The 18,838-nt window shown below is 39.0% G+C and overlaps 1 protein-coding gene across 5 annotated transcripts in view; it reads left to right on the top strand.

Moving 5' to 3' along the window:
• The window catches only part of CSNK1A1 (casein kinase 1 alpha 1), a 50,221-nt gene extending 31,812 nt beyond the window's left edge, over positions 1-18,409 (top strand). The window contains exons 7-11 of one of the 5 annotated variants that reach the window (XM_039483632.1): positions 1,381-1,459; positions 2,470-2,544; positions 3,977-4,083; positions 5,376-5,488; positions 16,460-18,409. In XM_039483632.1, coding sequence (XP_039339566.1) covers positions 1,381-1,459; positions 2,470-2,544; positions 3,977-4,083; positions 5,376-5,488; positions 16,460-16,467 — 382 coding nt within the window. In that variant the 3' untranslated portion in view covers positions 16,468-18,409. Of the gene's footprint in view, positions 1-1,380; positions 1,460-2,469; positions 2,545-3,976; positions 4,084-5,375; positions 5,530-12,075; positions 14,052-16,459 lie in introns of those variants that run through there. The other 4 variants (XM_039483630.1, XM_039483629.1, XM_039483633.1 and 1 more) reach the window with 4 other exon arrangements.
• The last annotated feature ends 429 nt before the right edge of the window (positions 18,410-18,838 follow it).

Genomic DNA, 18,838 nt, shown 5'->3' with positions numbered 1-18,838 from the left:
AGACCACACTAAATAGGCATCAGCAGCAGGCTGGCATATAGAAGGGCAGAGGCCTTCCCTGCCATTGCAGGGAGGACATTGCCAAGAAGGAAAACTGGTGGAGCAGATACCTCCTTACTGCAGTGAATTGCACCTGGTTTTAAATACACCTCTACCTTGATAGAACGCTGTCCTTGGGAGCCAAAAAATCTTACCGCGTTATAGGTGAAGCCGTGTTATATTGAACTTGCTTTGATCCACCGGAGTGCGCAGCCCCACCCCCTGGAGCACTGCTTTACCGCATTATATCCAAATTTGTGTTCTATCGGGTGGCGTTGTATCGAGGTAGCAGTGTACTCACACAAAAATGATTCAGGAAAATGTTACCTGTGGAGCATGTTTGGTGTGATAAGGTCTGAGGCTGCTTAGTGGTGCCAGAGCATGTCTAATGGAAACAGTGTTTTAGCAGCAAGCTCTTAATGCAGTCTGCAAATGGCACTGGAGCTTCCTCTTACAACATTTCGCGCCCCTCCCCCCCCGCCCCCTTTTTTTTTTTTTTTTTGGATGGTGGTTTTAAGTAACTAAATATAGGGGTCGCAATGGCTCCCTGTCTAGATATGTTGATAGTAATTGAACACCAGAATCTACAGTAAGCCCCATATTAAAAGCAGCATTCAAGGAAAACTGTTTAAAGTAGGTCAAAGATGTAAATAAGGAAGACTATAGAAGTCTCTAATTCAGATCAGTTTTCTGCCTGAATTACTTAAGGTCTGTATATACTCCAGAGACTATAGGCATAGCTCTGTTGGAAAGGGTTTTTTACATTGGTGTAGGGATTTTGTCCCCAAATGACCGTAATTAGGTCGATGGAAGCATTCTTCCGTTGACATCGCTGCGTGTATGCTGGCAGTTAGGTCGTCATAGCTACGTCAGTCGTGTAGATTTTACACTCCGGATTTAGGTTTTTTGACCTAACTATCAAGTGTGGACCAGGCCTTAAATGAAGTTAATGCATCTGTGGTTATCAGATTTTTCACTTTGGCTTTCTGGAGTTCCATGGGAACAAACTTTCATAGATGTGCAGGTGTTCAGTCACAACTGCAACTAATGTCAATAGGAGCTGCATGGGAAAGTCATTTTCCTTGCTTTGAAAAACTAAGTAACATTGGAGCCTTCAGTCTGATTGTTACATGTTTGCCCTAAATTTCAGTATCTCTAAAATGACATGTAGAGAAACATAGCTTAATCCCAGGTTTTTCTTCCATTTTGCTCATTGTTAGAAATAGTATGAACAAACATGACACTGTTTCTAGTTTAAGGATTCTTATGAACACTAAATGGTGCAATCTTAATTTTCTGATAACATTTGCAGTTTTTAAGATTATCTTTTTTTCTCTACAGTCGTCGAGATGATATGGAGTCTCTAGGCTATGTATTGATGTATTTTAATAGAACCAGCCTCCCTTGGCAAGGATTAAAGGTAGGCCATGCAGTCTGCAGTCTTACTGTAGATTCTAAACCTTTAAGAGCTGGGAATGAATGCTCTTTACTACTAGCCTGCATAAAATGATCTGTGCAGTTCTAACTCAGAGCTCTTTTCCAAGTTTAGTTTTACTGGATGTGACAGGAGAAAGCCTCTGCTTTTTCTCATGCAGTATGCAGAATGTGTGTATTGTTTCACTTTTTAAATTTATGCTAAACAATGGCTTGCAAAAGTACTCTTCCTATCCAAGGGTGAGGTCATTTTGGAAAGGGAGACTTAAGATATTAAAGGTTATTTTAGTATTCTCAGTAACTATGTGGGATATGAAAGTATAACTTTAAAAAGAACATGTAAGTCTAGTTTGTGGGTTAGCTGAATTGCTATCTTAATTGAAAGCTTAACACAGGTGTGCATTTGCATTACCCTGTGTCAGAACATGGGGTCATCATGTAAAAGCATGGTCAATTTGTGATTGAATAGTGCACACTTATTCTTTCCTGTATTTTAGTTTTCTTTCTCATATGGGAATTGTGCTGTTCAGGGGGTGTTACTGCGGCACAACCTGTAAGGTTTTTAAACAGGCAGTCTGCTTGTGAAATACTAGAACTTTTCAGCCTCAATCTAATGTAATGGTTGCTCTCTAAAAAGCACAGGCAGTAGTTGAAGGGAGCTCAGGAATTAGAATTAATGGATATTCAAGTATGGTCTGAGTGGACAAAAGCAGCAGCTAGAAAGACACGAGTTGTGCCATGTGATAGAAGCCTTAGACTGCAATAAATGGTATTAAACTGTGTCCAAATCTTAATACCAGATTGACCTTCATTCCCTCTGCAATAAGTATGTGAGACTTGGAGATTTCACATTTTATCAAAAACAAAAACAAAAAAACCCACCTTCTGGTTGACAAAGGGCTTTCCCTGTCAGTTTGGTTTTTATTTTTTGCTACTGTCCTTGTTAATCCAGTGTTGCACAACATCTTTTTATATTGTGACCCACATGTTCCACAGGCTGCAACAAAGAAGCAAAAGTATGAAAAGATTAGTGAAAAGAAGATGTCCACTCCTGTTGAGGTTTTGTGTAAGGTAAGAGTAAATGGAAATAACTTTTTCACCACATGACATCATTCCTTAGAAACTCAAAGGACATGTCCAGTGTGTTGGACATGCAGTCTAAGCACTTCAAATAAACTGCATTCTCTACTCACTTGAATTCTCCTGCTAGCCATTGCTACTTGAACAGCAGGTGCAGCTGGCAATCTAACAAGATCCTTAATTTGCAAATATAAATAAGGCAGGCATAGCCTCGTTTTGGGGGGTCTGAACAACATAAATCTTCACCTTTGCCAGTTCTGCTTGCTCTCACCATGTAAGCACTCCACCAGGTTTATCTGGGTTGAGTGTCATCCACGTTCTTAAAATATTTCATTGAGCTACAAATAGAACACTCACATCACAGGAAAGATTGGATGAGATGGAGCTAGAGCTCATCCAGTGCTGTGAGGGAAGACTCAGCAGCCCATGTTTCCTAATAGTCTCCTATACCTGTTGAATGGAAGAAGCAATAAAATGGACCCCTGTGGAATCCCACTTGAGAGGCCTAACTGCAGAAAAACAATTATCCGATACTGTCATCTGGGATTTCAAAGGACCAGCTCACTGTACCCTCTCTGGGGCTGCAGATGTCAGCACCTCATGGCATCAAAGGCATGGGCATAGATGCCTGCTTTTTACCCATCTCCAGGATAGATGATTTTATTGGTTAGATGTCCTCCAAGAGTCCCTGGGGTCTAACTGCAATCCTGCAAATCCACCGTATAGTGAATGTAGGAAATGTAGTTCTACTTCTTACAGATGACAAATTTTAGAAGTATCTGTCACTGAATTCTCCCTCCTCTTGCTTTTTCTCTTACAACACTAGATCATTCGTTTATGCAAATAGCTATTTTATCCTTAAGAATAGGGTGTTTAAGCAGCACTTATTACACAGAAATTCACATTATGATACCAGTTCTCAAAGTAGGAGACTTTTCATGATTAAGTCCCAAGGAGCATTAAGCAGTAGCTTCTGTTTTTACGTATAATGCGTGTATGAGTAACTTTGAGTTTTCTGAAGAACTGTGACCACTTCTGTTGGGGCAAAGGATTTTTTTAAGAACTAAGCATAACTAGAATAAAAGGGGAAGGGTATAAAAGAATAAAGCATTTGGTATATTTTCAGTTTTAATTAGGTGCTATAGTTTGTAGATATATCTTTATTTTTACTTTACAGACATCATATTAAGGTCCTATGCATTAAGACTGGAAAAGGAATATATTCTTGGGCGTCTAGTGACCAGATGAGCATCCTGAGCAAAATGGGGCCAAAACAGAGACTTAAATTCTTGCCTTCTCCTAAGACCCAAATCCATTTTTTAACTTTGCTGTTAAACATTGGCTATTACTTTTTGATTTCCGAATCCTTACAAATGTGGCTCCTCATTGCAGGTCATAGTTTGACTAATGCTGTTGCTTACAGGGATTTCCTGCAGAATTTGCCATGTACCTGAACTACTGTCGTGGCCTGCGCTTTGAAGAGGCACCTGATTACATGTATCTGAGGCAATTATTCCGTATTCTTTTCAGGTCAGTCTCAAAATGTAGCACAATGATTTAGAAATCTAATTGTGTCAGCACTCAAATGAAAAATAATTTCTTCGTGAATCTTCTTTAGAGCTAGGGTTTTTTTTTGTTTTTTAAACAACTCCTGGAATATGGAGACTTCTAGTTTACTTCAAGAAATCATTTAAAATTAGAAACAGAGTGCAAACTACAATTTTAGAAAACCAGGAAATGTGGCACAACATGAAACTGGCTGTGAAGGAAGAGGATCTTTTCTATTTGACCTGTTCCGCTCTGGCGATGACCTAGATCAGTGACTTTGATTCTTCTTCATCTTCAACCCACAAAATGTCTAAAATTGTCCCACATCTCACCATCACCCGCAACTCTCAGTGGCAAGAGGATTATGGGATTTGGATCACAAGAAGAACCAATGGGAGGCTTTTGGGTGCTGTGAGGATTGGGGCTACATATAGATTTGCTGGTGGTGTCCTGGAAGTTTATTTGAGGGGAGGGAATGGTGTTTAAAAACCCATTAATGCCTTTTACACTGTAAAGAAGCAAACAAGAACACAAGACCAACTGTTTTCTCTGTAAATTGCCTTTTAATAATGCAAGTTGTTGTTGACCCTCTGTAATCTTAGACCTTTGGGATCTTACAAATCATCTTACACTGAAGAGTTATGACTTTATAGCACCACAAATCTTTCCTATAATACAATATAAAGAAAGAATCATAGACTATCAGGGTTGGAAGGGACCTCAGGAGGTCATCTAATCCAACCCCCTGTTCAGAGCAGGACCAATCCCCAACTAAATCATACCAGCCAGGGCTTTGTCAAGCCTGACCTTAAAAACCTCTAAGGAAGGAGATTCCATCACCTCCCTAGGTAACCCATTCCAGTGCTTCACCACCCTCCTAGTGAAAAAGTTTTCCCTAGTATCCAACCTAAACCTCCCCCACTGCAACTTGAGACCATTACTCCTTATTCTGTAATCCGGTAACACTGAGAACAGACCCATGATGTTGGGTCATCATGACTTCAGTGTAGGTAGAAGGAGAAGCTGGGCTATGCAGAAGTACTTCTACAGATGCAGATATCTGTGTGAATGAGGGAAGCAGACATTACCAAATGGCTTTCAAGCTTACTCCAAGGATTCCTTTCAATTATTATTATTTAGCATTTGTACACTACTCTTAGTAGTTTTTGTTAAGTGCTTTGAAGATTAACGTCTAGCTTCATTTCTCAGCATACTGGCTTGAAATTCACAGTAAGGTAGTCATGTGTTGCAGTAAATGTTTCCCTGTCTTCTAGGACCCTGAACCACCAATATGACTACACATTCGACTGGACAATGTTAAAGCAGAAAGCAGCACAGCAAGCCGCCTCTTCCAGTGGGCAGGGGCAGCAGGCCCAAACCCCCACAGGCAAGCAAACTGACAAATCCAAGAGTAACATGAAAGGTTAGTAGCCAAGAACCAAGTGACGTTACAGGAAAAAAATTAAACACTAAATTGGATAATGCCAGTGATTTAAGTGTTAGATCAAGGAGGTGGTTTAAAAACACACATTTGGCTGTTTGTTAAAAAAAAAAAAAAAGACGTCCTTGGAGAATTTGACTACTAACTTTAAACCAAAATGTCCTTGTTCTTCATATCATTTCTTTTGGGGATGTTGGGTCATTTTAACCACTGCATCTTTTGCTCCCGCATTAACCCCTTTTCCAAAACAAGAAACTGACTTGGTGTTGGGGAATGTGATAAATGATACAATCCAAAATCCTAGACCTAACACTTTTAAGGGATAGTTCTCTAACTAGGGCCAGTACCTGGAGACTTTGGGTTCTGCTCTGTTGCAGTTATAGGAGTGCTGTGGGTTTTTCTCTGCTCTGCATCTGTTCAACAGTGAAAATGGAAAACTGTGAATGATATGGTTTCATCAGTTGGCTTCCTCCTAATATTAATAAGTCCAGCATTCAGCCTCACTTATCCCAAAGGCCAGGGAGAGGACCAATAAGCCTGGAATGTCTTGCTCAAATTCAGGTATAATCTTGAACTGCTGTTGTACTTCAAGGTTTTATCCCAGAAAGTCACAATTTTCCATCTTTTCATTTCAAAGTGGCTGGATGTTCTTGGTTTTCAGACTTCTTGGTATAAAACATAAGTCTTTATATGATGGTTTTGTGGGGAAATGTTGTGAAATGTTCAGATGCAATTGCTTTCCAAAACTTCTTTTTGAGACAAAACATGCTTCAGTTTGAACACTGTTGAATTCTGCTGGAAGCGCTCTAGGGACTACTTTGAATATGTTTTCTTGCTGCTTTTAAAACTCAGCTCTTGGAGCAAGGAAATGATTTCAATCTTACCTTCGCAGTGCATGTGCTGTATTAGATTATAATCCATTGATGCAGTAATAGTTACTACTATAGTAGGTCCTTATGCCAAGCACGGTTGAAGCAAAAGAGAAACCTTGGATAATCCTTGGTTAGAATTTAACCTGCAGTGAATCTAGGTGTGAAAGTCAGTAAGCTAACCAGGTTAAGTTTAAGGCTAATAATGCAGGGAAGTGCTGTGAAAGCCACTGCACAATTCTGACTTCCAGCATTCTCTTACTGGTAGGCCAAGCTGGGATATTAAAACTTGTTCTTGAGGTGAGTGCTGCACTTAGCAGGCAGGTCAGTTGAAGGCCTACTTAACCACTATCAAGTATTCCAACAAGTATGGCCTGATGTAGCTGGCAGCCTACCTTTTTAATGCATCAACCATGATGCCATATGTTAGCAAGCCAACTTGAACATACTGGTCACTCACCCTGTTACATGCTAATGCCATCTGTTGGGAAAAGGTGAAAGTTGAGCATCTTGACTGGTTAGAACATTATAGAACAAATTTTGTGTGTGTGTGTTTTTTCTTCTTTATACTAGGCCATCAATGTACATGGCTGTTTATAAAGCACATTAAACAAATTTAAGACATAGTCCCCACCCAGAAGAGCTTACAGTCTACTCTGAACTGACCAAACATAAGAAATTAACTCGGGAGTTGGGGATGGAGTCATTCACAGTCATTATACTTCCTTCCCCAACACACACAGACGCTACACGGCCATTAAACCTCTCCCTAAACAAAGAAAAGAATCTGAGCTATTAACCCCCAACCCCTTCCTCAACAAAGCAAACAGCAACATTAAATGCACGTGTAAATAAACTCCAACTATTCCCCTCTCAACAAAAACTTCCTTTTTAATGCGCACACAGCTAACCCCAGCCAAACCTTACCGATAATCTGAAAAATCCTGTGCTAATGAGGGGGTTCTGACATCACATCTCAATAAAGGCCTCTCCTTTCCTGCTGTGTTTCTCTTGCTGCTGCTTATGAATCCATTGTGTTTGCTGCAGGGAGGAAGAGCTCCCTCTCCCTTTCGTTTGATCTGGAAATCTGTAACGGTCCTGGGAGGGAGAGGGCAGCATGCCCAAAAATGTTTTGATTCGCTGGAATCTTCTGGAGCAGCAGCAGATAGAAACAGAATAGATTGGCAACTGTTTGGTTGAAATACAAGAGATACTTCATAATCTGGAGAGCATTCCAGAAGTAGAGACACATTAGCGACAGTGACATAAATTATGCAGAGTTGGGGAAACCCAGAATCATTTGTATGGAAACTTTTTTTACTAGACATGAACATGGAAAAACTGTTAAAGCTAAGTGCAAGTTCTGTTCTCCTGAGTATGACACGTAGATAGAATGGAGAAACACTTTGATGAATTCTTACGATGTGTCCAGCTACTAGCAAAGATTATTGCAGTCAAAGAGCAAGATAGGGAAAATTGGTCTGCATCAAAATGTTTCTTCTGTGCACTCCAACTTTGTCTCTGGCAGCATCATGAAGCATGTTGGGAATTTCTATTAAGACAGTGATATGACTGAAAGTGAAGTTAATTCCACTTCATCGTCTGATAAGAATTTTGATGCTGTACCTGCTTCAGCACTGAAAACCTAACTTTACTACATTTGGCAGAGGTATTTATGCCAGCAATATACCATTTTATACCATCAAAAATCCTCAATGCTAGAATTTTTTCATAAGTTGTATCCTATTTATGAAGTACCTAGTAGGATACAGTTCATGGGAAGTTTTCTGAATGCCAAAGCAGACGATGTGAAAAAGAATTGGTGTACTTATTGTGCAAGTTCCTCACTTGTCTCTGGTATTTGATGGAGCATTCTGTGACTATAGCTCCATCCATCAACTTCATGATAACTCCACAGTGCTTTACTCGTTTCAGTGCACAAGTGAGAATCACCACATAGCCCAGTATATTGTTGACCAGTGTAATAATGTAATCAGTGAATTAGCTCCAGGGAAGATTATTTTGGTTGTGACCAACAACATGGCTAATACAAAAGCTGCTTGGGCTTTAACAAATACGTGTCCACATTTTCTTTGTCATTTGTGCTGTTCATATGAGGCAGCTTTTCATTGGTGAGATCTGATAACTTTCTCATGATGTGTCAAAAATGAAAAGCATTATCTGGTTTTTGAAAAACCAGCCATTCTTCAACGTTATTGAGTACAGGACTCAGTATCCTCCACACTGAGTAAGCATTGTCCTACACGATGGGCATCTTCTATTAAATGTTTCAAAGATCTTCAAATATGCAAGAAGGTCATTCAATAAACAGCTGTTGGAAAAAGGGGTGGCCAAGTGCTGCCCCCGAGTACTCTACACTGACAGTCTCAATGTCTTGAATGTAAAGTTCAAAGTTCATTTCACTGCTTGTACCCCATAGCTCAGTCCATTCAGACCATGGAAAACTATAGTTGAACATTGTCTGATGCCAAGAATGAGTTGCTGATCGATACAATTTTCTGAGAATACTGAACACAATCCACGTACAAAAGCTGAAGAGGAAAGATAATAGACAAAACAGTATCATGGAAAAACCAAGTGATCACTCATGCACACAATGCTGCCTACCTTCTTGATCCACACTTCTAGAGCCAAGACCTTTGTGGCAAAACATTCATTCAGCTTGTGACCTCTTAGTAACTGTTGCAAATTTTAAAGCATATACAAATGTGCAAACAATTCTGATGGAGGTGGCAAATTATAAAGTAAGAGGTAGCCTGTTCAGTGTTAAAACAATATATGGTGTGCAGTCCCAGCAGGGAATCAAAAGAGCTTGCTCCTTAATCATGGTGGAAAGGGTTGTGTCCTCCTTGCACTCTAGCTACAGTGGCAGAAGTGATTCCCTCTACAACTGCATGTACAAAACAAAATTTGTGAGTTTGGGGAATCCCCATCCATTCAGAAACCAGAAATAAACTGAAGCCCATCAGTGCTGGGAAGCTGGTGACCATGTGTCACAATTTAATGTTAGAGAAGAAAATGGCAGATTAAGAGTTGACTCAGTATTTATCGGATGAAGAGGAAGGAGATACTGATGAATTTGATGGCAGAAATAGATGAAGTAGTTGAAGCTGAAGAAAAAGATGATGATGAAAAGCAAGATGCTTGAAGAGTTGGCCTGCTACCTACCTAGCATAAGTGCATTTAAAAATTACTTTACTTTTACATATGCTATGTGTTTGATTTCAGTTTAATTTTTCTTTTGTGACTGTTCAGTCTTGCATTGTTGTATGCAGTGTTGTTGTAACCCTGTTGGTCCCAAGATATTAGAGAGACAAAGGTGAGTGATGTAATATCTATTATTGGACCAACTTCTGTTGGTGAGAGACAAGCTTACACAGAGGTTTTCTTGCATAACATTCACATTGCTAAAAAAGGTGGTAATTCTTATTTATTAGAATGTTTTCATTCTGCTTCACATTTTTCTAAGTGAAATAACTTTCCTGTCATAATTAGGCACAAGTGTCTAAAGCTAAACCTATTGGAGACCATAAAGTGTTACCTTTTTGTTGTTACTATTCTGATAAATTAGTGCTTTAGTGGTTTTCCATATTTGACATTTTTTTGAAGTCAGTTGTTTTAGACTGATCCAATTCCCAACCCCAACTGCAGTTGATGCAAATTCTTAAAGCTTGATTTGCAAGTTTAATCTTCACTGAGGGAAACACCAAAGGAAAGAATCTTTGACAGTTATTCATGTCACTTGTTTCAGTTAACCGCTACAAAAGAACTGGTCTGTGATTCTCCTTGCTAAATGGTGAATACAAATTTTTTTGAAAAAATACAAAAATAGGATTTTAAAATATTTTAAAAAAATTTCTCTTTAAAAATAAACCTGTTTAAAATGAAGTTTGAATTTACTACAGAATATGTTAAGGCTTAAACTTGCTGTAATCTCTTAAAACACTTAAATAAAAAATACATGAGCCTCTTTCAAAAACGTGGAGTTAAAGGATGCTTTTCTATATAAAATGTTTTTCCCCTGATTCTAAATGCTTTATAAATGACATAATAAATCATGTACTCTAATAGCTTGATCCTGTGGTGGACCCACAGGCTGTACTGCTTGGTGCAAGAGACTGGCAAAGTCGTCATAAGAGTTGGACCAGGCCTCTTAACTTCAGGAGATATGTATCTCATCAGGATCATCCACTGAGCCCACCTGGAGGTCTCCTACTCCTGTTTTATAGCTTGGATTGCTAATTCTTTTGTTTTTCTGGGGCTGGGTAGAGGAGTTTTGTAACAAGGGAGAAGGAGCCAGAAGGGTGCAATGCTGGAGTGAAAACAGGACACTGGGAAGAAGGGATAACGTTCTTCAGAGTGCAGTCTCTAGCGCAGTGTTTCTCAAATGCAGCCACCAGGGGCTTTTCTTGCGGCCACAGCCTCCTGGGCTGTGATGGGGAAGGAGTGGCGAAGTAGCAGCCCCTCCCTGTTGCTCCTGAATGCGCCACCTTGGTATTGGTTGCAGGGCTGCCAGTAGGAGTTGGATCCTGCCCCTCTCCGGAAACACATGGGGCACTATGCTAGAGGAGCAGGTGGCCAGTGAGTTCCCCACCTTCCCGGCACAATGGGGCTCAGGCTTTGGGCTTCAACCCTGGGGAGGCAGGGCATAAGGCTCTGGCCATGTTTTGGGCTCCAGCCCTGGGCTCTAGCTGTGCAGCAGCAGGCTCCAGTCACACGGCTTTGGGCTCCATCCCCAGACCCCATCCCCTGTCTGTTTCAGCAGCTGGACACGGCTTCAGGCCCCAGCCTACAAGTATTTTAGGAAAAAATGAGCAGCCACCAGCAAGAGTTGGTGGCCCCACTATGAGGCCACCAAAAACATTTATCCTGAGAACCCCTGCCCTATTCATTTCAAAACTGGGGAAGGAGGGGCGGGAGAGACCTGCCATGGCTGCAGGACATATTTAAAATAAAAAATTGTACCTCTGGGTATAAAAGGAACATATGCTAAATGTAAGCAATACAACAGAGTTGCAAGGTCTGGTTGTCAGAATGAAGCATGATGCAAAATGCTCTTCAGAAGGCAGTGATTTTGAAGATGATGTGGACATATCTGAACAATCTGGATTAATTGGTTAGTAAACTTATTTTTCCACCATTCTTATGGACTGTCTACCATGTCTTACTATGTTAGTAAATGATAACGTCGTTTATTGTCACAAATTTAGTGTTTTGGGTAGATTGATTACTTACAATTTCAAAGTTCTTGTGTTCAGAATATAATTGGTATATTAAGTGCCCCCACAAATTATCAATTACATTTTTACTGTTGCTGCTCAACTTCTGAAATAACTTTTTTTATTGTGCAGTACAATCAAACATCCTAGGTGAAGATTTCCTGTTTAAAAGTAAAGTTTGATTAGGCATTTATGAATTTTAACATTTAAAGGGGTTTTTCTTTTCACGCTGTCTGATATGTTGCTAGAAATAAGGGTTTTTAAATAGATATGTTCCTATAAAACTAGGTTCAGAATAAATTATTTAAACAGTGGTACAAACAGCTCTAGTAGGATGTGTGTTTCATTTGTAATCTGTCTTCTTATTTATTTTTAAGCAACACTGTGTAATACTGAATGAGTGACTTCTACCATTTTGTTTCAGGGTCCATCTTAGACAATAAGGGTTTATGAACATCCATCTGCAGTGTCTACAACTTCAGAGTCATCTGCTGGTACCAGTAGATTGCTGCAACTAAATGTATGTCAGACAGTAAACTAACTGAATCAAGAAAAGACTTCATCGAGTAAAACCATGGATGTGTTAGTAATCAGGACCAGCCAATTCCAGCCAGACTCCTTTGGTGACAAGATTCCTTGGTTCGTTTATGCAACAAATTCTCCCTTTCATCTTGTTAAGAGCAAACATTTCACTGATGAGGCTCAATCATTATGATGAGGCTACACTCCACTGGCAGAGCAGACAATGCTGGAATGTTACTGGACACCGTGTGAGAATGAAATTGAACAGTGCAAACAAAAAAAATTGATGGGAAATTCATTAATCAGAGTCTTGATGAGTGGAACAACGTACACAGTGATCCAGTAATATGTGCTTGTGTGACAACAGAAGATGGGGTTGTCTGTCTTACAAGAACAATTGATACATCAGGAAATATCCATGCAGAAGAATACTTACCAGTAGCAATAAAAGCTATAACAATTTTGAACAAAAATTCAAGTGTGTAGCATCATAGACAATGCTACACATGTAGCAAAGAGGAGAAGATATTTAGAAGAAAATAACGAAGGGACCCTGAAACTTATAACTTAGGGATGCAGTGCTCGTTTGATCTTTTAGCTAAAATACACCTCCAGGAATAAATGAAAATGTTGAAATTTCAAAATAATTCCCTAACAACCACTTTGCCTCAGCTGTGCTGAAGAGAGGAGGAAGATCCAAACCAATTATCACCCAATATGTACAATGGGATTAGTTGACTCTTGAGGTATTTATTAAGAACTGACCTGTTCTGATGACTATTTGTGAAGCAAATGGTTGGCAAAATAGATGGAACTATCACAGCTGAAGTAGTCAACATCAGACTGAAGAGAAATGTAGAGTGCATGCTGCATATACTGAAACCTCTTTCTGTAGCCTTGGATAAACTGCAGAAAGATGGCTGATGGTGTTGAAATTTAGAAAGGAACATCAAGAGACATTGAAGAAAGGAAATAATGAACAAAGTTAAATTGCAGACAGTAAGAAAGCGGATGGATCAATCATTTACTCCATCTCCTTTTCTTGTCAATATTGTCAACCCAAAGTACCAGGGTAGATGCCTTTAACTGCTGAAGATGCTGCTATAGCATTGGCATCTAATAATCACTCATCAGTTATGCCAACCACAATAAATTTCAGGGCTGGAGGTAAACCGTTCAAGCTGTACATGTTTTCTAATGATTTAAACAAAGACACACCACTGAACTGTTGGCAGTCACTAGTTAAGCGCCTGGAACCAGAATTTTTTTGAAGTGTTAAACCTGCTTTTAACAGCAGTAGCCTCTTGTGCAGGCACAGTGAATATTTGCTTCATTTGAACTAATTCAAAGTTGAGAAATCAATTGGGAGTTGAAAAAGCAGGAAAGCTTGTCTGCCTTATAAAAACAAGGCGGGGAGGGAATTAAATCTTCAGTTTTAAAAGTTTGAAGGATGGCCTAAGAAATGTAGGAGACTCTTCTCATGTTCAAGAGACTTAGGCGAAAAGGAACTTCAGCCAGGTCAAATTTTTTCAAATGTGCCGAAGTGAAAGTAACTGGAGCTGATCTGAAATAATCGATTTAATTCACTGCTTAACACAGTTAATCCCTCTGTTTGCTGAATCATTTAGTTGTAAATGTGAAATATGTTTTGATAAGCAACGTTTTGTTGAATAAAAATGCTGTTTTGTGTGTTTAAATTCCAGTTTTCATCCTAATGCAGCCTGACTCAAATTATGGGCAAAAGTTAATTATCCGGTAAATAAGCAATATAATTCATTGTTTTCTAGCATACTGAAAATGTACAGTTAATCTGAAAATACTAAACTAAAATTGCTTAAATAAATGTACATATTAGGGCTGTCGATTAATTGCAATAACTCAAATTAATTGCGATTAATTGCACTTTTAATCGCACTTTTAAACAATAAAATACCAATTGAAATGTATTGAATATTTTTAGGATGTTTTTGTACATTTTCATATATAGTATTCTGTGTTATCAAAATCCGTGTATATTTTTTTATTACAAATATTTGCACTAAAAGTAAGCAAAAGAAATAGTATTTTTCACTTCACCTCATACAAGTACGGTAGTGCAGTCTTTGTTGTAAAAGTGCAACTTACAAGAATTGTCAAAATGCAGTGACTCTAACAGTGATAGGCGTGTAGTAATAGACCAGGGGTTCTCAAACTGGGGGATGGGACCCCTGAGGGGGTCGCAAGGTTATAACATGGGGAGGGGATCACGAGCTGTCAACCTCCACCCCAAACCCTGCATTGCCTCCAGCCCTTATAATGGTTTTAAATATATAAAAAAATGTTTTTAATGTATAAGAGGGGTTGCACTCAGAGTCTTGCTGTGTGAAAGGGGTCACCACTACAAAAGTCTGAGAACCCCTGTAATAGAAGAATCTGAACAAAGGATATGGTAAAATGGCACTAGTGTTGGACAGTCTCGTGACCAGACTGCTGCGGGACTATGTACATATCAGATTGTGGTTGCCAGTCTAATCAGCATGACATGCCAAAGTACAGCCCCAGTATCTGTAACCAATGCTGAGACTGTAGGAAGCGTTGGTCAACTTAGCTAAGACTGTCGCAACAGAAGGACACAGTCACGCAGGAAAAATGCAGACTGCGCAACAGTAGTTTTTCCTGTAGCTTTTGATGAGGGTGCTTAAAAGAAGGTGGTGTAATTGCTGATCAATTTAAATGCTTTTCAAATTAGGTGCAGTGCACTTCAGACTATTTTACGAGCCTATCAGAATGTGAATAGTCTGAAGCTGGGTAATGATTTGGGGCAAAGCATGTCAGATGGGCCTTTATCTTTCAACTAAAAACATACAGCTGCAGTCATTTGGATAAGGCATATTAAAGATGAGTTGCAAAGAAGAAAAGAATCTTGGACTCTTATCCTTTTTGGCTTCTTTATTTGAAGTTCAGTTTTCTTTACAGATCGTAAAGTATTTTTTGCTTGTTTCCATTAGAAATCTAAGTGCCGTGTATTCTGGAAGGCTCTCTGACTACAGAACTAGTGAAATGGTGACATCACAAGAGCTAAAAGCTGAGCAGTTAAAGGAAAGGGATTTTTTTTTTATTCGCTGCTCTTAAAATTATTTTTTTAAATCTGTTTATGATTGACTCTGGTTAAAGGAAATCTGTTAAAGTTTCAGCATTTTAATCCCTTCAGTAAGTCATTAGTGTTCAGACTTCCCTTAGAAATGCCTGACTTTTTTTGAAGTTCAGAAACAACCTTTCAGGCCTTTTATCCCTTTTTAATAGCAACGACCACAAGTCCAATTTTAAAATACTTATTGGTCACCTTAAAAGGTTTTTGGGGTACCGAAATGACTCCTCAGGGAAGTGATTTGATTGAAGGTTTCTTGTGGCTGTATCTGTTTGAGAACAGAATTAATTGTTCTCAAATGAATTTGAGGGGGAGGAAGTCCTATCAGATGGCCAGAGACATTCATTCATAAACAAAATGCTCCTTGATTTGTGAACATCTCACTACAACACTTCAGTCTATAGTGTTTCTTAGAGTCTGGGGCCTGCCTACAAGTCTTCTTAAACCTGAGCATTCCTAGTAGCACCAATAAAAGTAGACAACTGCAAAGGGCATAAATGGAGCCCTGAGGGTCCACTGGTGTCTAGCTGAAGCAATGGCTCCCACCCAACACAGCACAATATGCCTTTTTAAAATAAGGATATGAAGCAAAACAGCTGATTCGTAGTTGCTTCATAGTGGAGTGAAAAGGCATTTTAAAGTATTTCTGCACCGTTCCAAAATGGTTCTAATCAGGCTGGCCCCAAAGAAAAGGATAAAATCTGCTTCCTGCCACTTGATGCTCCTCAGAGAGGCAGTACATATGTACTGCCATCAGGTGACCTGTGGTGACATTCTGCAAAATACACACACAGGGCATTACAGACAAGTAGAAAACAACTCTGTGAAATTACACCTTGCTTCCTAGTGGCAAGACCACATCTTGTTCTTAAAGTATATGGCTGGCTGCCAAACTGAATGCCCATTTGAAGGACTTTGCATCTAGTTAGTGCATATGTGTACTGTTGCTATACATTGATAAGCATGTGGTGTTCATTCAGAACAGTGATCAGTCAAACCATGTTTAGCTTTAGAAAAGGAAAGCAGGGACCATACCATTCGAAAATGGAACAACATTTTCCCTGTAAATGACCATAACGATTTGTGTTTAACCCTGCCATCCCAAGGGCTATGCCTTTTCTTGTCAAATATCAGTAAGTTCCCTTTGTTTATCTTACAGGTTTCTGAGCATGAAGAGAGGAACAAATGAAGCAGAGCAGATCGGAGCAGGACTTGACACTCCCCAAATCCTAGAAATTTTAGTTCATACGTACACTTGCCAGTGGTTGTGGGCAACCATTTACTTGGTGTAAAGAACTTAATTTCAGTATAAACTGGCTCTGGGCAGCGCTGGTGATGCTGCACTTTGAGTTGTAGCAGCAGCTGTAATTGTGAATTACTGAGATAGTGAAACATGGTGTCCGGTTTTCTATTGCATTTTTTCAAGTGGAAAAGTTAACTAAATAGTTGACACAAAATGGTGGAGAAAATTGTGCATATGCCAATTTTTGTTACCTTTTTACTTTGAACTACACTGCTTATGAGATCTCATTGTTTTGGAAGAATGGCATGAACAGTCTTCAGCAACAGTTGTGATAATTGTAAATGCTCACAATTGTGCACTCTTTCTGGTTATTCCTCCCTGGGTTTTGAAAGTTGTACACTTAAAACATTCTTAAAATTGTTGGCTTCTATGTGCAACATACCAAGCCAGCTGACATGGTAGTAACCAAAGATTCCAGTTTTTAAGCGTATGAAAGACTCTGCCTGCTTACCTGTGCTAGAAATAACAGCATCTAAAGTGAAGACTTAAGAGAAACTTAGCGACTACTAGATAATCTTTAGGACTCTGCATTAACTCTATAATGTTCTTGGTATAAAAGGAAAAACAGCATATTTGTCACAGAAATTTAGTTAACATCTTACAACTGAACCTGTATGTAAGTTGCTTAGATAAATGTAATCACTGTAAACATCTATATGATCTGGGATTTTGTTTTTATTTTGAAATGGGAGCTTTTTTGTTTACAAGTTCATTAAAAACTAAACTTTCTGTAAGGAAATGAGATTTTTTTTTTTAAATTTGCCTTGTTAATTCAGTCTAAAGAAATCAACAACACTCCAGTTTTTTTAAACAGACAATTTCAAGGCCATTTGTTAAGCAAAAAGTCATATTTCTTTCTAAATCATTTTAGATTTAGTATTGTAATTCTTCCTCACTTTTGTTTTTAAATAAATTTTGTATTTTTTTTCCTTGAGGGGGAAGGGAAGGACAGTCTAGCATTTTTTTATAACCTGCTGCATTGATACCCAGCCTTCTCTAACAAGAGATTGGCATCTTTTGAAGACCCCAGTATTGACAACCCACAAGCGTTGCCGTTGTCTTGCATTGGCTGGACTGACTTGTGATTATTAGTTTTGAAAATTTAGAATGGAAGAGTTTGGAGCGTTTTAAACCAAGGCATTTTCTTTCAAGTTCTTGTGAAGTGGATATGATCAAATTAACTCTTGTTCTTGGACAGCCTCACACCGTGCAGTGTTCACATTGGTTACTGCGCTGGGCTTTCCTCCTCACTCTTACTTTAGCCCAGCTGAAAGAAAAGTACTTTTATTGCTGGTAATTCTTTAACAGTGTAATTTATTCCTTTATAGCATGTCAGAATAAATTAAAAAAATCTGAAAATGCTGCCAGATGCCTATTGTGTAAATGGTGTTTTGTACATTAGCCTTTTTAGACTGTTTACATACACATAGCAAAGTTTTTGGCCAGGAGGCGTATTTTTCTTGCTGGAAAAGATCTTTAATTTGAAAAACTTATTATTCCAGGTCTGCATTATATCCTGTGCACTCTTACTAAAGAGACTGAGATCATAATTATAACAGGCTACTGCTGTTCCAAAAAGTGGGCAATCTAATAGGGGGTGGCGGGCGGATAGGCTCATATTCTAGTTTTCCTGATAAGATGTTAAGTTCATATCTGCAGAAACCTTTGTCTTGTGAGCTGGCAACTATATTAATAAACACCACTTCAATCGTTAACATGAGTAAATATCTGTTTGGATGGGCGAGTTTGAAAGTGCTCAAGATCTCAAATATATCAAAATATACGCCCAGTGCTTCTGTCTATGTATATGAAGGGCTTTGTTTTTCTTTTGTAACTTCGCCTTGGAGTAAAGACTGTTTCTTGCAGCCAGAGCAGGGAGGATGCTTAAGATAGCTACATTTCCAGAGTGAATGAGGAAACTGATTTCTTTCATGTATTTCTGGGCAGTTGGGGTAGCAGTGAGGTTCTAGGTGGCATTCCTCTACTTCATATTTTGCCAAAGGAAACTTGAAATTCTAAGCATCTGACAAATCCCAGTCTCAGTAATGGAAACAGCCATATTTCAAAGGCACCATAGCATCTCTAGGCACAAACCGCAGTATGCTACGGTATATCTAAACTGAATGGAAAGTCCCACTTCTTAAGACACACTGGTATAAGTGGAAGACGCTGATCTGAAATGTAAGCTCCTCTTGGACAGCTGTCATGTTTCCAGAGAGGATTAGTTGATCTGAA

The sequence above is a fragment of the Mauremys reevesii genome, linkage group 8 (genome assembly GCF_016161935.1).
Source record: "Mauremys reevesii isolate NIE-2019 linkage group 8, ASM1616193v1, whole genome shotgun sequence".
Lineage (NCBI taxonomy): Eukaryota > Metazoa > Chordata > Testudines > Geoemydidae > Mauremys > Mauremys reevesii.
The sequence above is the reverse complement of the archived record's forward strand: the minus strand, read 5'-3'. Positions and strand labels throughout refer to the sequence as shown.